General features: G+C 41.0%; 1 protein-coding gene and 1 long non-coding RNA gene across 6 annotated transcripts in view; one reads left to right on the top strand and one right to left on the bottom strand.

Moving 5' to 3' along the window:
* The window catches only part of pigq (phosphatidylinositol glycan anchor biosynthesis, class Q), a 39,739-nt gene extending 16,157 nt beyond the window's left edge, over positions 1–23,582 (top strand). For all 4 annotated transcript variants that reach the window (XM_069905731.1, XM_069905732.1, XM_069905728.1 and 1 more), the window contains 8 exons: positions 93–213; positions 3,509–3,635; positions 4,706–4,859; positions 14,792–14,903; positions 15,586–15,666; positions 17,292–17,406; positions 20,174–20,235; positions 21,662–23,582. In XM_069905731.1, the coding sequence (XP_069761832.1) occupies positions 93–213; positions 3,509–3,635; positions 4,706–4,859; positions 14,792–14,903; positions 15,586–15,666; positions 17,292–17,406; positions 20,174–20,235; positions 21,662–21,814 (925 nt within the window). In that variant the 3' untranslated portion in view covers positions 21,815–23,582. The remainder of the gene's footprint in view (positions 1–92; positions 214–3,508; positions 3,636–4,705; positions 4,860–14,791; positions 14,904–15,585; positions 15,667–17,291; positions 17,407–20,173; positions 20,236–21,661) is intronic.
* The window catches only part of LOC138746971 (uncharacterized), a 39,697-nt gene continuing 37,675 nt past the window's right edge, over positions 23,340–25,361 (bottom strand). For both annotated transcript variants that reach the window (XR_011347215.1, XR_011347216.1), the window contains exon 3: positions 23,340–23,810. This is a non-coding gene — a long non-coding RNA (uncharacterized lncRNA). The remainder of the gene's footprint in view (positions 23,811–25,361) is intronic.

Raw genomic sequence — 25,361 nt, 5'->3', positions numbered from 1 at the left:
ATAATTTGGCATTGTGTTAAGCTTTGTGGCTTTATATGTTAATTAGGAAACGTTTGTAAATATGCAAAAAAATTTTTTAATTTCATTTCCAGAAAAGCCAACCTCTTTGTTTCATTCCTAATTGACGTGGGACTTGGAATGTTGCTGATCTTGTGGCTTTATCAGAAGAATCGTATTGGCCAACTAGCAGATGCTCTCATTCCAGCTGCCGATGTAATTTTTTTTTTAATCAGTTAAGGGGATAATATTGTGAACTGTCGAGAGAAAATTTGACATCCTGCTGCTTTGGGAAAGGGCTGGAGTGGGGGAAAGGCAGAGAAACACAAAAAGTGGGTGTGAGCTTTTGTGATCACTCATGTTTGGTAAAGAGGAAAATGCAGGTTCTGTGATAATTACATCAGAGGTATCTGCCCTTTGAGTTTGGTTATGTTTCTTACCAGAAGTAGAATTTTAGAATAATTTGTTGTTAGAGAGTGAGAGATACAGATACTTATCATTTATTCATAGGTGTTACCAAATTTGAATTTAGCATAGAATCATGGTGCAGCCTAGAAATCAGAATCAGAATTTATTGTCATGAGCAAGTCATGAAATTCAGTGTTTTGTGACAGCGTCATTGTGCAAACATTCATAGACACCATCTTCCAACAATACATTTTAAAAGTAGTGTGCAAAAAGTAAGGCTGTGTCTTCGGTTCATTGATTATTCAGGAATCTGATGGCAGCGGGAAAGAAGCTGCCCTTGTGCCTCTGGGTGTTTGTCTTTAGGCTCCTGTACCTTTTTTTTCCCCCAATGGTAATAAAGTAAGAGGGCTTGGCCTGGGTGGTGGAGGTCTTTGAGGATAGAGGCTGCTTTTTTAAGACACCGTCTCTTGTAGGTGTCCTCAGTGGAGTGAAATTTGATGCCTGTGACGTCACAGGCCGAGTTAACAACCCTCTGGAGCTTTTTCTTGTCTTGGGAGTTGGCACCTCCTCACAGGACAGTGATGCAACCAGCCAGAAGTTGCATCTGTAGAAGTTTTCAGGAGTCTTCAGTGACATATCAAATCTCCTCAAACACCTCACCAAGTATAGCTGCTGGCGAGCCTTCTTCATTATTGCATCGACATGGAGGCTCCAGGACAGATACTCGGAGAGGTTGACACCTAGGAATTTGAAGTTCTTTATCATCTCCACTACTGAGTCATCGATGAGGACCTGGTCATGTTGCCATGACTTCCTCCTGAAGTCCAGCGTCATCTCCTTGGTTTTGCTAACATTGTGTGCAAGGTTGTATCATTGCACCACTCAACGAGCTGATCTATCTCCCTCCTGTTCGCTTCCTCATTGCCGTTTGTGATTCTGCCGACAACTGTGGTGTCATTAGCAAACTTGTAGATGGCATTGGAATTGTGCCTGACCACACATAAGTCTGTAATGAGTAGAGCGGTAGGCTAAGCACACATCCTTGAGGTGCACCTGTGTGGATAATCATTGAGGAGGAGACGATGTTTCCAATTCATACTGACTATGGTCTTCTGACGGGGAAGTCAAGGATCAAGTTATAAAGGAGGGGTGCAGAGGGCCAGAGTTTGTAGCTTCTTGGACAGCACTGAGGCAATATTGCTGTTGAAGGCTGAGCTGTAGTCGAGTTGTTGTTTTCAAGGTTATCCAGAGTGGAGTGGAGTGGAGAGCCAGCTATATTGCATCTGCTCTGGAGTGATTGTGACAGTAGACAAATTGCATTGGGTCCAGACCTTTACTTAGGTACATGTTAATTCTGGCCATGACCAGCCCATCAAAGCATTTCAACACAGTAGAAGTTAGTGCTACTGGGCAGTAATCGGTGAGGCAGCTCACCCTACTCTTCTTGGGCACCAGGATGATTGCTGAAAGAGGACATTCAGCTGTTTTGAGTCTGTACCTATTTTGAAGAATATTCTAATCCCTTGCTATTTTGCATATTTCCACAATTTTGGTCTCTTTCCAAGTATTTATCTAGTTCCAATGTGAAGGCTGCCATTCAATCAGCTAGGTTGCATTTAATTAATGAAAATTTAATTTTTATCATGGCCTTTTGTTCTTTTGCCAATGTAATGCCTTCTGATTGTTAGTTCTTTAACATTTAAAATAGTTCTCATTAGCTTCAATGATTTTCATCATTCTTTTCTCACCACCATGAAGAACATCTTCAGATTCTTTATCTATTCACAGAACTGTAATGCTCAAATATTCAAAGAAAAGTCCATTGACTCTCCAGTCTTCTTGTCCTTTCTAAACTGTGGTGCCCAGAATTGGATACAATACTCCATCTTGAACCAAATTAGTTCTGTATAAGTTTAACTCAACTACCTCATATTTGTATTCGACTTTGTTAATTAGCCCAAAACCATGCAACTTTAAGATTCCACTTAGCTTCATTTGTTCCCTATTCTTTCTAATAAAATATTTTGTTTCATACTTTGCCCCATTGAATATCAACTGCTACATCAGCCATTCCACCAACCTGCTTTTGTCATCTTGAACATTATTATAATTTTCCTCCAAATTTACTGCAATTCCCAGTTTCATGGTATATCCAAGATTTGCCCTAACTCTCAGGCATTAATGTATATCAAAAATAGCAGGAAATTTAACACTGAACTGAGGGGAACTCTGTGTTCCTTCAGTTCAGTGAATAGCCTTTCACTACAACCGTGTTCCATCCCTTCAGCAGTTATATTTGTGATGCTATCACCACTTTATCCCACTGCTTTCTGCTTTGCTTCTGACATGCTTTATCAAACCCCCCTTTAGAATGCCCATCTGCACCACATCATCATTACTGGCATCCATCTTGTCTGTTATCCCGATTTTAAAAAAAGAAAAATATTCAGTATGAGTAACCTTTGGCTGCTTTGCCAAATGCCATCTGAGTGTCCATGAAAGCAATGATATGTAACTGGTGAAGTGATTATACACAAATATATTTGCTTTACAGGTAGTCTTCAACTTACGACCAAAAATTTAAAAATAATACTGTACATATGCTGAGATTTTTCATTAAAAGTTCAATTGTAGATTTTTTTTTAAATTGCTTTAATACCTCATTAAGACATGAGAATCAGGCTTACAATCAATCTGAGTTATGACCATTTGGTCCCCATTAAGTTGAAGACTACCCGTATATGGGCAAAAATAACAGGGAATCTGAGAAGGATTTTAAAATTACAATTAAATCTGTTAAAATGCATTTAAACCAAATTACATGAGTGGTGTGAAGTATGTTGTCGATGTTGCTACTTAAAGAAATCTGACATAAATGCATGTTATAAGTAGCTGCATGCAAAACTCAGCAAGAAACTTTGCTGCTCCTCTCACAGTGAAGTGTTCTTGCTATAAAATAAATAAATTGTGCATTTGTAAAATGTTACATTATAAAGTTGGAGCTTATGCTCCTTGTGATCCTAGACATATTCATGCTTTTTTATGATTTAAAATAAACTGTGATTATATGACATTAATTAACAATTACATTTTGTAACCGCAGCATATTGCCAAAAAGTTGCAAGAACTGTTAGAGTGGCTAATGGGAGCTCCAGCTGGTTTGAAAATGAACAAAGCACTAGATGAAGTATTGGGACGTTTCTTTCTTTATCACATCCATCTTTGGATAAGTAGGTAACTTTTTGAATAAATGTCCAAGTTGCCTGACATTTCAGAAAAGTATAATTTGGGTAACTTTAAATTTTTAAAGCAATGGTTACTTCAGATTTTGTTTGCAGCAAAAAATTCATTTCCAAAATTGTACATTTGAAGCAAAATTAAAAATGGCTCCGCAAAAAATAAAATCAAAAGTTCTCAGTAGTGAGTCAACATCCTTTGGACTGACTTCTGTGCCCAGAAATTGACTACGTTGTATCACTCTTTTCTACAGTTCTTGATCTAGATTCAGTAAAAAAAATCAAACCCATTTTAAGATCATTATATAAGTTGCATAGCAATCACCTTTTTTTGTTCTAGTCTGATGTCGCTAACACGAGGATGAGCAGGGCAGGTGGAATACAGTGGCCTGCAACATTTGTAGGTAATTCACACAGAGTCAAGCTTATCACAAAGTTTACGGCCTACTTTAGTATGACTAAGGATCTCGCTCAGCAAATCCAAGCTGGCCCTTATTTAAGATGCTTGTATGATGGCTCATCCCATCATCCCCATCTTAAAACCTTTGCCTAATCCACCTTCCCCTCCCCCCTCCCCACACTAAGGCAACAAAATCCTCCCCCCAATTCCCGGACTTTAGGCCATTGATCCTATCCACCCACTGCCAGTCCCCTGCAGATTATCCTTGCTCGGTTCATCAGTTGTTCAGATCCCTTTTCTGATTCCTGGTCCAAGCATGGACTTGCCTGATTTTCTTCATCCTTTTAACAAAGGAATAATATACAAAATAAATGCCTTAACAATCAGTGTTGTGCACAGCTCCTTTTGTCCTGTACACACTGAATGATCCAGCAGCAGGTCTTTAAACTAAATGGTGGTTGATAATCCAACTGGATAATGCATCATGGCTAACGCTGGCCAATCACTAGATATTAGTTCACCCCTTGTCTGTTTTAGAGTTTACAGTCTATTCATTTTATTGCACATTTCGATTAACTAATTAGAAAATTTCTTCCCAAATACTTTAATGTTCTAAACAATGATCAATGTTATGATATCAATTCAGCACATATTTATTCTACAGGTTATATCCATCTGATGTCTTCATTTATTGAAGTGATGCTGTGGTATGTTGGACTGTCGGCCTGTCTAGGCTTGACTGTGGCCTTATCCGTTGTTTCTGACATTACTTCTCTCCTGACATTTCATATCTACTGTTTTTATGTTTACGGGGCCAGGTAAGGTATTAACCATTTTCAAGAATTTACAACAGATTAATATCTAGAAACATAGGAATCTAAAATGAAAGAGCAGAAAATTTGAACTGAGAAAACAAAAGCATTTGTGGCATTCAGGGATGGTAATTGCTCCTTTGCAACCCCAGGTAGTCAGTGGATATTGTTTTGCAAACAAGAATCAATAGCATTCTAAATCTGTACTTAATCAAATAAACTAGCCAAGACTGCCTCATTGGTGTTATGGACAAGATTTGATTAACCGAGGGAAGGGCTATGGATGTGCCCTGCTTGTTCTGCCACCTGTTCAGAAGCTCAATATTTGATGCTTCAGTGAGTGAAATTATATAATGTTTAATATTTTAATCATAAATAATGTGCCATAGGACATAGGAAGTAGGAACAGGAGTAGGCCAAAAATGGCCCATCGAGCCTGCTCCGCCATTCAATAAGATCATGGCTGATCTAATTTATGACCTAACTCCACCTACCTGCCTTCTCCCCATATCCCCTAATTCCTCTATTGCCACTTTGCAGCATTTCTACAACTGGCTGTAGCATTAGTTTGGCATTTCCTGTGTTTAGTTTTTTTAAGAAGTATTCATAACCATCCATTCCTTTAAAAGTCCATAATAATAAATACTGTTAGAATAAAAATGCAATTCCAAATATTTCCACTCAAAATCATCTCTATTTTGAAGTTAGAAATCTAACTGTGATGGAGATTGTATTCGTAATTTGAGTAATTTTAATAATGCACAGGATAGAGACGCCTTGCTTGGATTTTAACCACTAATCTGTAGAGATACAGTGGTAATTGTTTTCACTAGGTGGTGCTAAAGCTCTTCATTTTTCTCTCAGTGCTATTACTGGAGAGCAATTGAAAATTCATGCTTTTGATTTAGAAACTTTCTCACCTAAATATTTTGTGATGTTCGTTGGTACTCACAATAAATTTGCTCTAGTTGGTGCTTCAGTTATTTTATTAGTTCTGTACATGAACCAACAAGGATTGCTTGATGTTAATATTAACTGCTAATTGGAAAATTATTTAATTGAAAGGCAAGAAGTATTTGGTAAAATATTGGTATATTTGTATTGCATCTGCCAATGCCACTTGTTTAAACATGAGTGAGAGGGAAAGGTATGTCTAGCCCCATTTATAAGAAGACCAAGGCAGATAATTACTTGATCTTTGAAATGGTACACGTGTGACAGCACGCCATGAGGCAGATGAACCGGCCCCGCTTGTTACACACACAGCGGGGCAGCCGGCCAAATTGGCACCGTCGGGGGTTTCCCCTTCCATCTCGGCATCGGGCTAAGAAGACCGCGCTTGGGGACCCACGTGACGCCCTGGTGACGTCAGCACCCCCAGCATGGTTCTCAGCCAGGTCCTGGCTGGGAGTAAGGCCAGCCAGGCAGCCTGCAATAAATCAGATCTGCTCACTGAGCTCAACCCATCTGGCTGTGTGCTATTTCAGTTAACAGTGTAGCTGCCGCTACAATTGGTGACCCTGACAGGTTCAAATGCCTTTGAACCCAACATGAGCGACCCTTTGATTGGTGCTGTAGCCATCAAGCTCCCTGACTTCCGGGTTCTGGAGCCGGAGACCTGGTTCCGCCACGCAGAGGCTCAGTTTCACCTCCGCTAGATTTCATCAGACACGACAAGGTTCTACCATGTGGTCACCGCCCAGGATCAGGCCACTGCCAAATGTGTGCTGCACCTCGTTCAACACCTACCCACGGAAGATAAATACGGGTCTATCCAACGGGTGCTCACCGGCTCCCTCAGACTATCCATGCGCCAGCGTGCCGTTCGGATGCTGCATCTCGACTCCTTGGGGGATAGGTCCCTGATTGAGCTAATGGACGAGATGCTCGCACTCATGGGCGATCACACCAACTGCCCACTCTTTGAGCGCATCTTTCTCAACCATCTGCCTAAGGACATCCAGCCGTTACTGGCCCAAGAGAGCTTTGCTGACCTGAGGAAGGTTGCTCAGAAGGCCCAAGAGCTATGGCTCAAGCGATTCCCAGAGGGCTCAGCAGCCCAGCAGGTCGTGAGTCATGGGTATGACCACTCCAAGCCCGCCCCTAGTGCTGCGGTAGAACACCTGGTCCCTGCAGGGGCCACAAAGAGCATAACCAGAGGCAAGGCATCTGCTCTGGGCCTCTGCTTCTACCACCAAATGATGCTGAGCCAAGACTCGGAAGTATCGTCAGCCCTGCTTGTTACAAGGGAACGAGCAGGCCGGCCGCTGTTAATGGCTGCGGCGGTTGGCCAAGGACACAGCCTTCTCTACCTGCAGGACTCATTCAGCGGCCGACGTTTCTTCATCGACACTGGGGCCCAGGTCAGCATCATTCCGGCCACGGACATCGAGTCCAGGAACCAGCCTCGGGGAGCTCCCCTCCATGTGACCAATGCAACGGAGATGCAGACATATGGAGACAAGACCGTCCACTTCCAGATCGACCGGCAAAAGTTTTCGTGGAGGTTCACCATCTCGTCCCTTCCGACTGCCATCTTGGGTGCCGACTTCATCCTCGCCCAAGGGCTCCTGGTTGACATTCGAGGTAGCTTCCAGGCCGTTCGCCTCAACGCCTCCTGCACAAAGTAGCCACAGATGGCCACGATCAGCATGCCTAAGGACGAGTTCCAGCGTATCCTGGGCGAGTTTCTGGCCCTCCTCAAGCCACAGTTCTTAGCTGCCTCACCGCGCCACAGGGTGTTCCATCACATCCCCACCCAAGGCCCACCGGTCCCCACCAAGGCACGACGCCTCCTGCCGGATAAGCTCCAGGTGGCAAATGAAGAGTTTTCACATCTGTTGGAGCTGGGGATCATTCGGCGCTCCAACAGCCCTTGGGCCTCACTGCTTCACCTGGTCCCGAAAGTCTCCCGGAGACTACCGACAGCTCAACGAGGTGACAGTTCTTGACTGTTATCCGATCCCTCACATCCAGGACTTTACGGCCAACCTGCATGGCGCGAGGGTATTCTCCAACGTCAACCTGGTGCACGGTTATCACCAAATCCCAGTGCACCCTGAGGACATACCCAAGATGGCCATCATCACCCCTTTGGCTTGTTCAAATTCCTTCGCATGCCGTTCAGGCTCAAGAATGCCGCCCAGACCTTCCAACGTCTCATGGACTCAGTGGGCACGGACTTGGATTTCGTCTTCATTTACTTGGACAACATCCTTGTTGCCAGCAGGGATCGGGCGCAACATAAGAGGCCCACCTGCGCACCCTCTTCTCCCTACTGGCTGACTTCGGCCTCACGATCAACCCAGCCAAGTGCCAGTTCGGGAAAGAGTCCATGCAGTTCCTCGGCCATACCATTACGGCCAAAGGAGCCACACCCGCCGCTACGAAGGTCACCACAATCAAGGAGTTCCCACGCCTGGACTGCCTTAAGAGGCTGCAGGAGTTCGCGGGTATGGTCAACTTCTATAACCATTTCATCCCAGGAGCTGTGCGCATCATACAGCCACTATTCACCCTCATCACAGCCAAACACAAAACGCTCGCCTGGACTCCAGAGGCCTGCAGGGCAATCAAGGCCATGAAGGATGCCCTTGCGAAGGCTACCATGCTCGCCCACCCACACACCGATCTGCATATGGTGCTCTCCGTCGATGCCTCTGCCACTGCCATCAGCACCGTCCTGGAGCAGCAAGTGAATGGACAGTGGAAGCCACTGGCATTCTTCATCCGGCTTCTTCGCCCACCAGAGTGCAAGTGTAGCGCCTTCGACCATGAGTTACTGGGCATGTACCTGGCGGTGCGGCATTTCCACTATTTCTTGGAGGGAAGGACTTTTACCATCTTTACTGATCACAAACCCCTCACTCAGGCACTCGCCATGGCAAAGGATCCCTGGTCGGCCTGCCAGCAGCATCACCTCTCCTTCGTGTCGGAGTTTACCACCGACATTCGGCACAAGGCGGGAAAGGACAACGTGGTCGCGATGCACACTCACGACCGGCCATCTGCACGCTAACACCCGGCCTTGACTTTGACCAGCTCGCTCGGGACCAGAAGTCCGACGAGGAGACGCGAGCCTTCAGGACTGCCATCACGGGCCTGTGGTTCCAGGACCTCCCAGCTCCTAGTGGTGAGGGCACAGTCCTGTGTGATGTCTCCATGGGCACCCCGTGACCAGTGGTTCCCCAACAGTGATGCAGGCAAGACTTCCAACATATCAATGACCTTAAGCACCCTTCCATCAAGTCCACGGTCCGTATGGTGGCAGTGTGTTTTGTCTGGCATGGGCTGCGGAAGCAGATAGCAGGCTGGGCCAGAACCTGAACCCATTGCCAGCTTTCCAAGGTGCACAGTAACACCAGAGCGCCCGTATAGGAGTTAAAGCATGTCCAGGAACGATTCAGCCACATTCATGTGGGCATCATCTGGCCCTTACCCGTTTCCTGGGGTAACCATTATCTTTTCACGCACCACTCGTTGGCCCGAGGTGATCCCGATGCTAGACGCCTCCACGGACTCCTGCTCCCGAGCGCTGTTGGACGGTTGGGACGCTCGGTTCGACGTCCTGAATCACCTCACCAGCGATTGGGGCACCCAGTTCACATCTGCCTTCTGGGCGCAGCTCGCCAACAGGCTGGAGATCGAGCTACACTGCACCACGGCCTAACACCTGCAGGCCAATGGTCTGGTCGAGTGACTACACCGCCACCTTAAGTCAGCATTTATGGCCCGCCTCACCAGTCCTGACTGGGTGGACGAACTGCCTTGGGTGCTCCTGGGCATCCGCTCAATGCCCAAGGAAGATCTACAGGCGTCATCAGCTGAGCTGGTCTACGACCACCGCTAGCGCTACCCAGTGAGTTTGTCAACGCACCTCACAACCCCCAGCGGTCACCGCATGAGCTACTCCCCCACCTCTGGCCCCAGTTGGACTCCTTCATACCCCCACTGCCATCCAGACACGGCACACTGGCCTCTTACATCCCCAGCGAGCTGCACTCCGCAGAGTACGTTTTTATTCGGCGAGGCCCGTCCACGGCACCTCTGCAGAGGCCTTACAAAGGGCCATACAAAGTCATCCAGCATTCAGGGTCCACGTTCACGCTGGACATCGGCGGTAGGAGGGAACTGTTTGCAGTGGACAGGCTGAAGCCAGCACACCTCAACCCCACCAAACCAGTAGTTGTGGCCCAGCCCAAGAAGCGAGGCCGCCCAACAAAAAAAGATATCGGCGCCTGTTCTGGGGGGGGGGGGCCGGTGTGGCGGCACGCCGTAAGGCAGGCGAATCGGCCCCACTTGTAACACACACAGCAGGGCAGCCAGCCAAAATGGCGCTGTTGGGGGTTTCCCCTTCCACCTCGGCACCGGACTCAGAAGCCCGCACTTGGGGACCCACGTGACGCCCTGGTGACGTCAGCATGCCCCCAGCGCAGTTCTCAGCCAGGTCCGGGCTGGGAGTATAAGGCCAGCCAGGCAGCCTGCAATAAATCAGATCTGCTCACTGAGCTCAACCCCTCTGGTTGTGTATTATTTCAGTAGCAGTGAAGCTGCCGCTACACTTGAATTTTTAAAATACCAGTACATTCTCGAGGAAACAGTTGAAAAATATTAATGTTAAAAATAAAAGTTATATAGGCTGTATTCCGGCGGTTTCAGGAAGATAAATGGAAATTGGTATTCTTCAAATCAGCCGAAACTTTTTTAAACACAAATTTCCACTGAATTTAAAACATAAAAATGAAAGTTGAGAAGACCAGAAGATTATCCACCCCTCTTTAAATTTGTGTTTGAGACTAAAACAGGAATAAGTCTTCCTGGTAATGTTCCCAATGTTTTTTTTTAATTGCCACCCTAATTTACAGTACTTCCAGTGATCTCTCCAATGGTTTTAGAAGTGCCAGTGTAATTTCTTGGTTGTGTTTAGTGGTTATCTCCCAACCCCTATAATTGACTGTGTGGACAACTTCCCATGTACAACATAACACGTTCATAGGTTTTCCTCATTCCAGATTCTGACTTTATTTTAAAAATATAAAATTTGATGAAACTAGATATCCAAACACTAGTTTTAAAAACAAGTTCTTTTTCATTTCTTAATTTTTTACCCTCTTTGTGCGATATATATTTAAAAAATTATCCAAGAAATAAGCCTTCATTCCATAGCTTCCCAATATTTTTGGAATGAGCATGCCTTCAACAAGGCTAGCATATATTGCCCTTCCGATTTTTTTTTCCTCTTTAACTCACTTCATTCTCAGTCATCAATTTACATCTCCTCCAGACCAATTAGCTAACAAGCCTTCACCTCCCTCTCTCAGCCAGCACCATTCCCATACTGTCTGCCCTGGTCTCCACCTTCTTAACACACATTCCCTTTGTTCCCTCCATCCCTCCTCTGCAACTTAAAATGTGTTTGATTTTTTCCTCACACTAAAGATGTATTTGAGTTAGAACATTAAATCTGTCTTTCACCTCAGATTCTGCCTGACCTGTTTGATATCTCTAGTATATTCTGTTCTCATTGGTGCCTAATTTATGCTGATTTTGCTTTTAGTGTCCATGTAGTTCTTTATACGTATCCAGGTTGGCACATCAACTTTTGGTATTTTGGCATTGTCCTTGCTCTGGCATATTTATCATGATGGATGCGCCTCTCTGAAAGATAGAGGTTGCTATTAGGATAAAGATGCAACTTTGTTTCCAGAAGAACCACTGCTCTTACCACTGCCGCCACATAGAGGTGCATATGCAACCAATAGCTTAGCAAGGATAAGGTCAAGAAGGTTTATTTCTCATGTTGGTTTCTACACTATCTATTCCTGATCTAATTTAACAGCTCCATCCTTCAAGGCTCAGTCAGCTTGGTCAATGACCAAGCCATTCTTAGTGATGGATATTGATGTCCTCCACCCAGAATACAACATGTGCCCTTGCTACTTTTGCCACAGCTGCCAAGTCTTGCTGAACATGGAGGGATGTTTGTTGGGCCACTTGTACATTTATAGAGGATCCTGTTTCTTTCCTGTTAACCTTTCTTTGACAAGTTTCCATGAGGTGAGTTCAGTTATGCTCATCGTAAATAATAAGAGTGCTTTATCGATGATCCTTTCCGCTGCACATCATTTTGCTGTCATGTTCCAAAATGCTGTTCACATTTTCAACCTATCTTGGTCATGTTTGTGAGAATGTTGCAATTGCAGCACTTGTAGTTTGTACAGTGTGACCCTTTATAATTCTGACCACAAATGAATGATAATATTAGCCATTATACCCCATTCAATATTATTAGCATTGTTCCCAATATTAACATTTCTTGTGAATACTTTTACTGTCTTTCTCTATCCTCATGTGGAAGGCGTATACTGGAGAGCAAAAGGCCATTGTTATTTGTACAAGGTTCAATTAATGTACAGCAATTGGAGTTTTTATTTTCCAAACAAAGGCACTTTTAGTCACTACTTCCAGGAAGAAAATGTGTTCCTCACAAGCAATTCTTACTTTACATAAAGCAGCACTGTTTAACAGATGTTGCAGTGCTACAAATGTGTGCAACTTGAATATTGAAGTACTTTCTGTTGCTTTATATTCTGTTTTCTCAAGCTGTCATGGATTATGGAAATGCAGTGGGTGCAAATATTGAGGAAGTAACAATACCATACAATACTTCACCCAAATGGAGTTTTATCCAACTATCTCTTTGTATATTTTCCTTTGACTTTGCAGTTTGTAAAATAGGTGAGAACTTATTGAAAGTGATTAGATTAGGCAACACTGCAATTAAAAATGTAGGATTTCAAAGCCCTTTATTTTGAGGATTTTCTAAACTGCATTGACTAAAATTAGGTTTCCTTGTTATTCCACTTTTTTAAACTTTAAGATATTATTATCTCGCACCGTTTAGTGCAGAGGGCAATTCAACCAGGTAAAATAATCAAATATGCCAAGAGTGAATAGCTTTACTATTTATTTGCAACTGAGGACCGAAAGATCTTTTAGTTCCTAAAAGGAAAATAAAGTAATGGATTGTCTTATCAAATTTAAGGCAGCAATTGTCGACATCAGTCTTTTCTATCTTTGTAATTTCCATTTCTTAAAGTGAGAAATGGATTTGGAACTTATTTCATGGCTCATAATAAATTGTAGCACACTTTCAGCATGAGTACTTGTATATAGTGTATGAATATTTTCTCCTACAGTGTATCTTTAAGAATGCATTTGTTTGTGTATGTTTCTTCTTTTGGTTAATATCATTCCAATGAAAAGTTGTTTCCATGCATTTTCAAATGCAATTTGAACTTATTTAAAGTGAATGAAAATTGCAATACTTTCTTGGTTAAAATGATACACCCTAAAAGACTGAAAATGTTTGAACTGGAAAAGCTAGGAACATCAAGTTGCTTGCATGAGTAAATATCCCAACTCTTTCATGGCTACTTTAATGATCTTTCACAAAATACTGATTTGAATTTTGCTGAGACAGCAAATAAAAGGTGAATGACTGCCCAGTCTCTTGGCTGACAGGTCCAATCCATTTTAATAATCGTGCTTTATTTACATCAAAGAATTAATTACTGAACTATCTATCTTGGATGGATTGCTGATGTAACTAAATTTTTAAAATGAATGGAAAGGATTAAAGGAGTATCGGTCGCACAAAATCAATGAACCGGTGCGGACTCGAAAGGCCAACATGGCCTGTTTCCGCTCCGTAAATGGTTATATGGTCCATCAAAAGAAACTGAATGGATTAGTAAAAAAATTGTTGCCAGAAGAATCATTCATGCTCCCTGCCATTTCAAAATTTAACTGTAAGGCTTTCAGCCTGAGAGACCCATATTGATCAGCCTCAGCTTCTGTCAAATGGAAGGTGCATGACTTTATCCAATGGACTTAAAAATTGCATTAGGGAACTAGATACCACTATTTTACTACTTCGCTGATGTGGCCAGTAAAAATGTGGACACACGAGGTAGTTCAAGGACCCCAGGAAAATGCCAAGAGGTGGAAACAATCTTGATAAGTTCTCTAAAATATTCAAAGGTGACAGTAAAATATGATGTTCGTATTTTATTATTGATCCTTTGCAGCATTATTAAATGTTTCTTTTATTTTAAAAAATGTTATTTGTTTTGGTTTATTCATTTTCTTGCTCTTTCTGCCTTTCCCTCCCCTGACACATTTTTCTTTTTCTGTATTTTGTCCAAACTTCCTCACTTTCTGTAAGCATCGCTGTATATTTTAATCTTTAATGTTCTTGCATTTCTTACTTCATCCCTTCAATAAGACATTGTGCAGTCCAGTTCAGTCCAATGGAAGAAGGCAGTTTGAAGGACTCAGTCAGCAGAATTACCATTAAGATCAAGTTTTGGAAATTATTTTCACATGTAAACAAAGTTCTTGGTTGGTCATATAATGATATTTTAAAATTGTAAAGGTTGAATGTTGTCAATGGGTACTAGATTTTTATTAATATCAAAGTAGATGCATGAAAGTTTACAATAAGTGTCGAGCTTCGTTCATGATCTATTAATTAAACATTAAAAATACCAGTATATTTTGCAAATTACATTTGTGTGAACAGAATTAATGAAAAAATACTAAAGTACAGGACAAAAGTGAAAATAAAGATTTAAAAATGAAATTATTTTGAGTTTTTAGACTACAAAGCATCCCTATAAAATTTCAACCTGGTTTTTAGAATGTTTCTTTAAAAAAGGTGTATATTTGAAGACTTTTAATGGAATTTTCATAATGAAAATGTTACCGTCTCATGACAGTTTCAGAATATATAGTATTCGCGAACTAAGGATTTTGTTTTATAAAGCAAAATCTGTCATGTTAGAAAATCTTATTTTTTTTTTAACTGTCCACATTCCATAGTTATATTCTGTAGTCTTGTCTCTGTAAAACAATTTTCATACATTCTTTGTACGCAGAATCTATTGTTTGAAGATTTACGGCTTGTCATCTCTCTGGCGATTATTTAGAGGAAAGAAGTGGAATGTTCTGAGGCAGCGTGTCGACTCCTGCAGTTATGATTTGGATCAGGTGGAATGTTTTTTTTACTGATAATCTACACTTCTTGAGTGATAGAGCCATCAGAGAATATGCGTTTGTCTTTTTGTAATTATCTTCTGCAAAGTTAATGTCTCTACCAGATGAATGTACCTCAGTGGTTTATAGCATCTCATGGGGCATATGGGATTGCATCACATTCATAAATTTATAGAAACAAGTGTCCAAAAAAGTAAAGCAGTAGTATAGATAGGTACAGTAAATGAAGGAGGTAAGGTTAAGATATGATGCTGGTGAGGAAACTGTATTGTTCCTTTAAAAGAGCAACTTTTAAAGAAGCAAACATCTCAGCTGCTAAAAATGCAAAATTAAACAAAAAATACAGATTTGGGGGTTTGAACATTGGATGGCCATTGCACCCTTTCTCCATCTATTTAGATCAAGGCTGAGCCTAATCCTCAAGCTTACTTTCCCTCTATTCTTTTTGTATCTTGGTGTCCAAAAGTATTTAGATCTCAGCCATGAATATCATATTTGAATTAGAGGATTCTGGGGTGTGTTGTTTTGAAGCCTTCTTCAGCAGGTACAGAACTGATCAGAGCTTGAGACATTTAAAAATGTTCTTTTTCACATTAAAAATCATGCACCATTTTTAAAGTAGAAAATAACAGATTTTTATGTAACAGTCGCTTATGCCTTTAATTTTTGTTTGCAGCTATTTATTGGAACATTGCTGTTCACTGTTCTCCTGTTCCTCTTGCCAACTACTGCACTGTATTACCTCATCTTTACACTGGTAATGAGCTTCCTCTGTACCTAAGTAAACAAACAAGATGAACATCATTAGTGGTATTATTAGAGTGAATAATCGTCTCCCATGCTTTACACATTTCCGTGTTTAGACTATGATTAGAAATGAAGTCATAATGTTTGCGTTTCTGGGGGAGGTTTTGCGTTTGTACTTGAGTACTCATTCAGGATTGAGGATGATCTTCTTCCACTCCAATTCTGTGCTTCTGAAATGGCTGACGAACCTGAGACAGGATTTGCAGGCCGTGCCAGGGAATACTTGACACAGTGCATAATGGGGTTCACTTGTTCCGTTCGCACTTCCAAGAGCACCTGACAGAGATTGGAGGTTCTGAATATCTTGCTCGATGTACTTTCTTTAATTTGATTGGTCATGGACCAGGGGTTCCCATGCTGACCAGGTTGGCTACCAAAGCTAGTCCCATTTGTTTGTTTGGCCCATAGTTACTGTCCAGTATCTTTTGCGCTGCTGCTTTGTATGAATGTTAGAGTTGACATGTTGGACTATTCACAGGAGAATCTTCTCCCTGTCCAAGGCATAATGTCACAATAGGTTTGAACTTGAAAGTACCTGAATAAATGGTTTTAAACATTGTAATTGTACCAATCACTACCAACTCCTCTGGTAGTTCGATCGACATACCGAGCACCCTCTGTGCCCTTGAGGTTCAGACTCCTGAAACCTAGGAAAAAAAGCTTTGATCATTTACCTTATCCTCTCATGATTTTATAAAACTCTATTAGGTCAGCCTTCTATGCTCCATTGGAGAAAAGTTTCAGCCTCTCCAGCTTCTTGTAACTCAAGCTCTCCGATCCCATCATCCTTGTGTTCCTTTAATACACCCTTTCCATCTTAATGGCATCCCATTGATCAGAACTGCATACTACACTCCAAATATGGTTTCATTGATGTCTTAAACAGTTGTCACGTGATATCCTAACTCTTGTCCTCAGTGCCCTGACCGAAAATGCCAAGTGCTATCTTCACCACCCAGTCTAGCTGTGGTGAATGATAAAGTTACATCGAGTTCAAGGATGAACCTTCTAATCCAATCCCCCCCTGAAAATATGGTAATTTCATCAAGAAATATGTTATGGTATCATTAATGTGGTTATAATTATTACGATGAAAGTGTGTCCTTTTCTTTTTTTATATCTGTAGGGGGGGGGGGGGTGAAAATTGAAAATTATTTAGTATCTATTGTATAATGATATTGCGTTAATTTGAAATGTACAAAAAATACTAATAAATAAAATATTCAAAAACTAAAAGGATGTCTTGAGAACATTCTTGATATCTTTTGTACATTTTCCTACATGATCTCATGCCATGGCTAACCTTGAAGAGCTTATTTGTTGGCTTTTTAAAGCATGTCATCAGGTTAAGGCCTAGGGGAGTTCACTAACATTGTTATTGCTGATCCTTGCAATGAATTTAGAGGATTTTGCAATGATAGTGTTGGTAATATCTCTCCACTGCTTTGACGTGCCAACAGGAGCCTAAAGGATAGGTTTAACACTAACCAAAAAGTTAAATGAATTATAAACAATTTATGTTTGGTTCTTGTATTGACCCAGAGACCTCATGACTTTATTTTCTTTCTTCAACAGTTACGATTGGTGGTGGTTGTTATTCAGGGACTCATTCACTTGCTTGTGGACTTCATTAACTCTCTCCCATTATATGCATTAGGACTCAGATTGTGCCGACCTTATGTCCTTGCAGGTATTGTAAAAGCTGAATTGATTTAGTTTTAATCTGTTTGAAACAATGGCATTGCTTTGGTTTTAATGAAAAAGGAGCAACATTTGCCATTCTACTAATGTTTTTGGCAAACGCTCATTGCTTGCAGCAGTAAAATCACCATTGGGGTTAGTATCCTGTGTAGAGTCTAACCAGGCATGATCAGCAAGACATTTTGCATCCCCACACCCCCAGCATGAGGCACATTAACATGTTTAACCTTCCAAATCTAAGTTTCACATTTGATGCAGTATGCATTCTAGACCCAGGATGTGGACCGGCCGACAAGAGGAGAGGCCGTACTGGATCTGGTGCTAGGTAACAAACCGGGTCAAGTGGTCGACCTCCTGGTGAGGGAGTACCTCGGTGAAAGTGAGCACCACTCCCTTCGCTTCAGTATAGTTATAGAAAAAGATGAACTCAGGCTAAATAGGAGAGTGATTATGAAAGGGTTAGGCAGGTACTAGCAATTGCAATTGGAAAGAGATGTTCAAGGGGGAGAGCACAGAAGTAATGTGGAGGAAGTCACGGGACCAATTGAGCTGGGTCCAGGACAGGTTTGTCCCACTAGGACAAGGAAAAAAATGGAAGGAAAAGGAAATCATGGATGACGAAACAGGTAAGGCGACTTGTAGAGAGGAAGAGCAAGTCTATGTTAGATAGAGAAAGCAGGGAACAGATAGGGCACATGATAAATATATAGAAGCCAGGAAGGAGCTTAAGAAGGAGAGTTTGAAGGGGGCAGGAAAAGGCCTTGGCAGGTATGATTAAAGTTAACTCCAAGGCATTTTATGCATATGTTAAAGAGTTAGATGACAAAAGTGAAGGTAAAACCACTAGAAGATAAAAGAGGCAACATGTGCCTAGAAGTGGAGGAGGTAGGGGAGGTCCTGAATGAATATTTAGCGTCAGTATTTACAAGAGAGAAGGACCTTGATCAGGATGAAGTCGAAATAGAGCAGGACTATGTGCTGGACAATGTGGTGATTATGGAAGAGGAAGTGTTAGATCTTCTAAATAACATCAAGATTGATAAGTCCCCAGGGCCGGTTTGAGATATCCCATAGGTTGCTGTGGGAGGTAAGAGAAGAAATTGTGGGAGCATTAGCTATGGTCTTTGAATCCTCTTTGACTTCAGGGGCGATGCCAGAGGATTCGATTGAAAAATGTAGTCCCTTTGCTTTAAAAAGGTAATAAGGAGAATCCTGGGAATTATAGACCGGTGAGTCTTACATCAGTGGTGTGTAAACTATTGGAAAGGATTCTTAAGGATAGGATCTACCAGCATTTGGAGAGGTATAATTTACTCAAAATTAGTCAGCATGACTTTGTAAAGGGAAGGTAATGCCTCACGAGCCTAATTGAGTTCTTTGAGGAAGTGACGAAAGAAGTTGATGAGGGTAGGTCTATATGGATTTCATTCAGACCTTTGATGAGGTCCCCCACAAGAGACTCATCCGGAAGGTCAAGAGTCATGGGATCAATGGAACCTTGGGTGTCTGGATAAAACAATTGGCCTGCTGGAAGAAGACAGAGAGTAGTGGTGGAAGGGAGGTTTTTTTGCATGGAGGGCAGTGATTAGCGGAGGGCCGCAGGGATCGGTTCTCAGTCTGAGTCCCCTCGCTCTTCATGATTTTTATAAATGATCTGGATGATGATACTGAAGGTTGGGTGAGTAAGTTTGTGGATGACACGAAAATTGGAGGAATTGTAGATGGAGTTGAAGGTTGTCAGAGTTTGCAAGAGGATGTAGACAGGATGCAGTGTTGGGCAGAAAAATGACAAGTGGAGTTCAACCTGGGCAACTGTGAGGTGATGCATTTTGGCAGAACAAATCAGAAAGCTGAGTATAGGGTTTACAGTTGGTTAATTAAGAGCATGAATGAACAGAAGGATCTTGAGGTTCATGTCTATACATCCCAGAAGTAGTTAAGGATAGTTAAAAAAGCCTGTGGAATTCTGGCCTTCATCGATAGGGGGACTGTGAATCAGAGTAGAGAAGTCATGTTGCAGCTTTATAAGTCTCTGGTGAATATTGTGTCCAGTTGTTGTTGCCTCTTTATGGGAAGGATATGGAGGCTATGGAGAGAGTGCAGAGGAGATTTATCAGGATGTTGCCCGGATTGGGAGGGCATGTCTTATGAGGCAAGGTTGGCAAAGCTGGGACTTTTCTCTTTGGTACTTCGAGGGATGAGCAGGGACATGATCGAGGTCTACAAAATTATGAGAGGCATATGTAGGTTGGACAGCCAATTCCTGTTCCTAGGGTGGGAATAACAACCACTAGAGGACACGTGTATAAGATTAAGGGGGGAAAATTATAGGGGAGACATCAGGGGGAAGTTTTTTTTACACAGAGAATTGTTGAGGCCTGGAAGGCCTGGTCAGGAGTGGTGGTAGAGGCTGAAATATTAGGGGCCTTTAAAATACTATTAGATAGGCACATGGACGAAAGTAAAGTGGAGGCTTGTAGGGTAGGGAGTGTTTAGCACTTTTATATGGGTTCGGCATAACATGGAGGGCCGAAGGGCCTGTAAAGTTTTAATGTTTAATGCGTAATGCTTAATAACATACGGAGGAAAGTCCCAGATTTTCATTTAAAAAGGTAAATGCAGGAATTTACTAACAAGTTGATGCCTAAAGGCTGTTTAACTCTAGGCTTAAAAACAATTACTGTATCCTTTTACAGTTTGGAATGCAAGGAAAAGAAAATCAAAAGTTGAGCTTTTTTTTTGTACTTTATCTCCAGCTGGGGTTAAGTTTCAAGTTTTCCAGAAGGTTGCTGGTAAACCTCTTCACTTGTTGATGCAGGTGAGTTATCCTGAATGTCCATATTGATTTGCCTCTGGGTAAAGTTAAGGTTCTAGGATTGTTGTGGTGTCACAATGTCTATTTCAAAAAGTCTGTGTTATGAATTTTATGTATTTTATTTAATTTCACCGACTTCTCCTTGCCAGCTCTTCCCCATTTCTTTTACCATAGATACCGAGTGTCTACTTTTTCCTTTTAACTTGATTGGTCTTCTTGCTCTTCTCGTTCTTCAAACACCATTATCCCACCTTCGTAATTGTGTTAGTCTACTCCCATTTTCTTTGCTTTCTTCCTCTCTAGTTCATTCATTGTTATCACTGGCCTCAGACAGCAGTCTTACCATTGCAGCTTCATTTAGGCTGACTCGCAGCTGTTTTGAAGCTGACTTTATGGATATCTCTCATTCCCCAGTTCCAACATTTTCAGGGGAAGAAATTTTGACGACCTTCTTAATTGCTCGCTCCAATGCTCATTCCAAACTCACCTCATCAGTCCATGTCTCCCATCTTTTCCTGAAATGTACTGCCTTTATAATACCTTCAGTCAATAGTTGCTAATCCTTTTCTGACCACTTTGTGGCTATTTTTGCTTTTGTAAGCACTTCCGATAATCTTAGGGCATTAAAGGTGCATTATGTTATCGATTAGGGCTATTAATGTATGCAGTGATAGCTGCTAAGTGACCTTAAATCCTCTCATCCATTTAACTTACTTAATCAAGACTTGCAAACTTGTAATTAAACAATGAGAGTGGTTTGTAAGATATACTTGAAAAAATAAGTAGAAGGGCTTCTGCAGTCCAATTATTTTATCTCCAAGTACAGACATGCATTTAGGTGCCTTGTATGTAGTTCGGTGTTGGCGATCATGTCTATCCACCCGTCATGATCTCAGACCCTCAAAAATAGTAGTTATTGCCTCTTCTCCTCCAGTGAAGGCTCTGTCTTTGAGCTGAGACCGTAGTCGATGTTGAGTTCATGATTATACAGGGGAAAATTACTGAAGTGGTTTCCTGTTGTCTTCTTCAGTTGCACTGTCTACACTGGATGAATCATCAGATTCATCTGCCCAGCGTTTTTATTTTTACAATCATAAATTCCCATTTGTAGAATCTGCTTGTAGAAACCATCCACCATCTGCAATCCATGGCTTCACGTGACCCTGACTAGGAGGCTAAACAGGTACTACACCTTGCCCAAGGGTGACCTGTAGGCTATCAGATGGAAGGAGCGCCTTACACCTTTTGCTGAGTAATTGTGCAGCACCGACACCGAATCCAAGTACAATAATTATGAAATTAATCCATAATCTCATTGTTGCTTTCTCCAAAGCTACAAACTGAGAAATAAATATGAAATAACATTGGATGTTAACATTTTAAAATAAACTTTTCCATTTGGTGAAGTAATGGCTGCTGTTCTCAACAGATTAATCCATTGACCTATAGAATGATAATTGAGCGCTACCGACTTCCAACCTACAGCTGTTATCCAAAGGACTCATGGGCAGCGCTTTGTAAAAAGCTGTTCGTTGGGAAACTGATTTATCCATGGAAACGCAAAACTGGGAAACAAGACTAAGAAAATGGGTTCCAAAGAGCAGTCTTAATGTGCATGTATAAATGTTTTGCATTATTTCTAGATTGCTATGGTATTTGTGTGGAAAATACTTTTTTCTTTTAAATAAGGTTGAATTGCCATATTTGTTTAAGAAATAAATTTTTTTAATCAGATTTTTTTTACTGTTTCCAAAATGATGGTGCCAAATTGCTAGCAGATTCACATAATACTGCAGTTTCTAAAAGAAAATCAATAAAGTTAAGAAATGTTAAAATATCCTTTAGAGTATTAAAGTATTCATGTTTCACTGTACATTTTTCTTCTTTACCTTTTCTATTCAAGTAAACCTGCTTTTCCATTTTTGATTAGGTACAATTTTTGAAATTAATAAGAATGCGCATCAGTTAGCTGTACATATGCAACATTATTGCACTGTTTTTAGGTTTTAAAAAATTGTTTTATTGATTAAGGGCATATGTGTCCTTCATGTATTTATGACATGTTGAGGCTTTAAAATCCCCAATTTTCCTGAATTATTTTTAGGGTAGCACACATTGGTTACAAAACACTATTACAGCACCAGTGCCCTGGATTCAAATCTGGCATTGCCTGTACAGAGTTTGTACATTCTCCACCAATCCCTGTTCTTCCAGGCTCTCCCGATTTCATCCCATGTCCCAAAGACATACAGAGTTGGTGTGTTCATTGGTCACTGGGTTATTTTGGGCAGTGTGTGGTCTTGGTCTTGTTACTGTGCTGTGATTTAACTTTAAAAATGTTTACATTTTTGTTTGGTCCTTCCAAATTGACGCAAAATCTCCAAAATAAAATTGAATTTTTGGAGAAATTTAAATTCACCTATTTAGATACTAATTGTTGCCATTCTGATGTAATGTTGCATTGTGACGATACAATCTAACTAAATAGTTTGCATTTTCCCCGCTTCCTTGTGGTTAAATATTGTTTGCCAGATGCACAGAAAAGAACAATCTTAATGTACTAAAGTAAAACAAGGAAGTCTACAGATGCTGTGATTGTAATTTACACAAAAATGCTAGACCCCAGCCTGTCTGCCTTCTCCTGTCCTTGCCCCCAATATTGTATCCAAGTGCCTGCCTGCTTTTTGATCAAGCCTTGATGAAGGTCTCAGGCCTGAAACGTTGGTTATGTATCTTTAACTTTGCAACATAAAGAATGCTGCGTGATTTACTGATTTATTCCAGCATTTTTCTGTAACCAACATCTCAATGTTATGCATTCTATACTCATCACATCTAAACAATGTTTATTTTTTTTTCCAGAAAAATAGAATATTTTAATAATGCTTTTTATAGAACAAACCTTTTGCCACATTATTGTTCAAAATACATTGTTCTCCCTCTGTACAATGTTATCCCTATTGTTCTACCACTTGTCTGAAAGCTATATTCCTGGGCAAGTTCTTAAATTTGCTGGACTGGGTTATATTGTCTTTTAATCTTGCAATGTGTCAAACAGATTGTAATATGAAAATTTTGGCCTGGAATGTGCTGAAACAATGACATTAACCATGTTTTATAATACATCTGAGTTTTATCACTTTTGCTTTTACAATTTTCTACAAAAGCTCTTCCATAATGCTCTGTCATTACCTATGCAGGTAGTGCAGAGTTATTAAATTTTCGACAGTTCTTCATCACTATATATTTAAATCTGCAGATTTTAATGTAACAAAGTTCCATTTCTGGTGTTTCATGGCTACGAACAATGAATTTCATGACAAGTTTGTGACAATAAATTCTGATTCTCATTCGGTTACTTATTTTTCACTGAGTCCTACAACTTCAGTTCTTTACCACTAAACACATCTTCATGGCATCAAAACAGTGTGTAATTCAAAATTATCATATCTAATATTTGCCTTTTATTGTATGCTCTGGGTAGAAATTTGGCCGTGGTTCCTCAGGCATGATGTAGCAGTTCTCTGTGGTACTCCTTTTCTGAAGTTTGGTTTCATTGACTTCACAGTAACAATGCTCTGGAAGCAGAATACAATATATAGTCACTCTAATGTGTTTTTAATACACCTGATTTGTGTTCCCAGTGTGCACAAGACATTTCACTAACTTCCATTTCCATGCTCAAAAGGGGACAGGGGGTGTTTAAATTTAACAGTTTCCATGAGCCCAATTATTGATAATGATTCCCCTTTTATCACCCTTAGTACATGCCTGTTTTGAACTTTCAGGCAAATGGTAGTGAGATATGCTCCAGTAGGAAAATCAGTGTTTTTGTGGAAATATTTTTCTTTTGCCAATATTTTGGAAAATGCACTATCAGGTTTTGTCAATGGCAAGTTCCTGACAGACATAAATGAAAATTGATTAGGAGAGTGAATAAAATCTCCCAATACCATTTGTACATCATTTGTTTTCCTCTTCTCTCGGTAGAAACATGTGCATACAGAGCTTTATGAACAGTTTCAAAGGAAATTGATTTTGAAACAACAATAATTGATTCTGAAGCATAAATAATAACTGCCATTTTGAATGCCAATGTAATTCTCAAGCCACATTGCCTTGATCAGCATTTTTATTACATTTTCCTAATTGGGGACAAACCATATTTTACCATAGCTTATTCAAAAAGGAATTAGAAAGCAATAAGCTACAGGCTCTTCATCTCAACATCTAAGGGAAATACTAAATCTGATGCTAAATGTGTTAGGATAAAAAAAAAATAAAAGAGTAATCAAGCAAAATAGACACTATTTTGTGAAAGGGAAATCAAGTGACCAATTTATTGGAGATTTTTGAAGAAGTGGCATTTGTAGATATACCAAGATTTCCAGAAACTTCGATGGTGTAGTAGACCAAACGTTAATTGCAGAAAATAAAAAAGTTCATGGTGTAGGAAGTAATATATTCACATGCATAGAAGATCAGCTGGGAAACTGAAAGCCTTTGGATTGGTAAGAGGCAACAGTAGAATGTCAATGGAATCAGGACAGAGGCCTCGTTTTTTTAACATTTCATTTGGTATTCAACAACATGCCAATCTCTCAGACTTCTTTCTAAGAAGGGATGATGGTGTGCCTAATTCATGGTTGCCTTGATATATTGGCTCTTGGAAAAGACTTCTGATATATAAACTTGAAGAAATTTGAAGGTTCTAACACTCTCCATCCCATCAATATGACCTCCCCTTCCTCAAATCAATAGTTCTCCTTCCCTTGACACCCTCTGTCCCACTGGCCCCCATTTTACCTCCTGCCTGGTCTTTAGCATCCCCTTTGTCCAAACTCTCTTGGAGATGGAATGTTTTGTCCTCAGAGGCCTCATCTTCATTGCTCTTCATGCCCACCTCAACAAGTTCTGTGCACGCCATGATGCTGCCTCCGTACCCACTCCTTCCACCAGAATTCTCCACCTCCCTCACTGCCGACCCCTTCTCCTGCCTTAAGCCGCCTTCTTTCTTTTGACCACCTCTTTCTGACCTTCTGCCCACTGTGGATATTTTCAACTGTCACTGAGACATCAACTCTCTCGAGTTCACTACTTCCCTCACTGATTTTAATTTCACCCCTATG

The sequence above is a fragment of the Narcine bancroftii genome, chromosome 12 (genome assembly GCF_036971445.1).
Source record: "Narcine bancroftii isolate sNarBan1 chromosome 12, sNarBan1.hap1, whole genome shotgun sequence".
Lineage (NCBI taxonomy): Eukaryota > Metazoa > Chordata > Chondrichthyes > Torpediniformes > Narcinidae > Narcine > Narcine bancroftii.
Note: the sequence above shows the minus strand (reverse complement) of the source record. Positions and strands in the feature narration are given on the sequence as shown.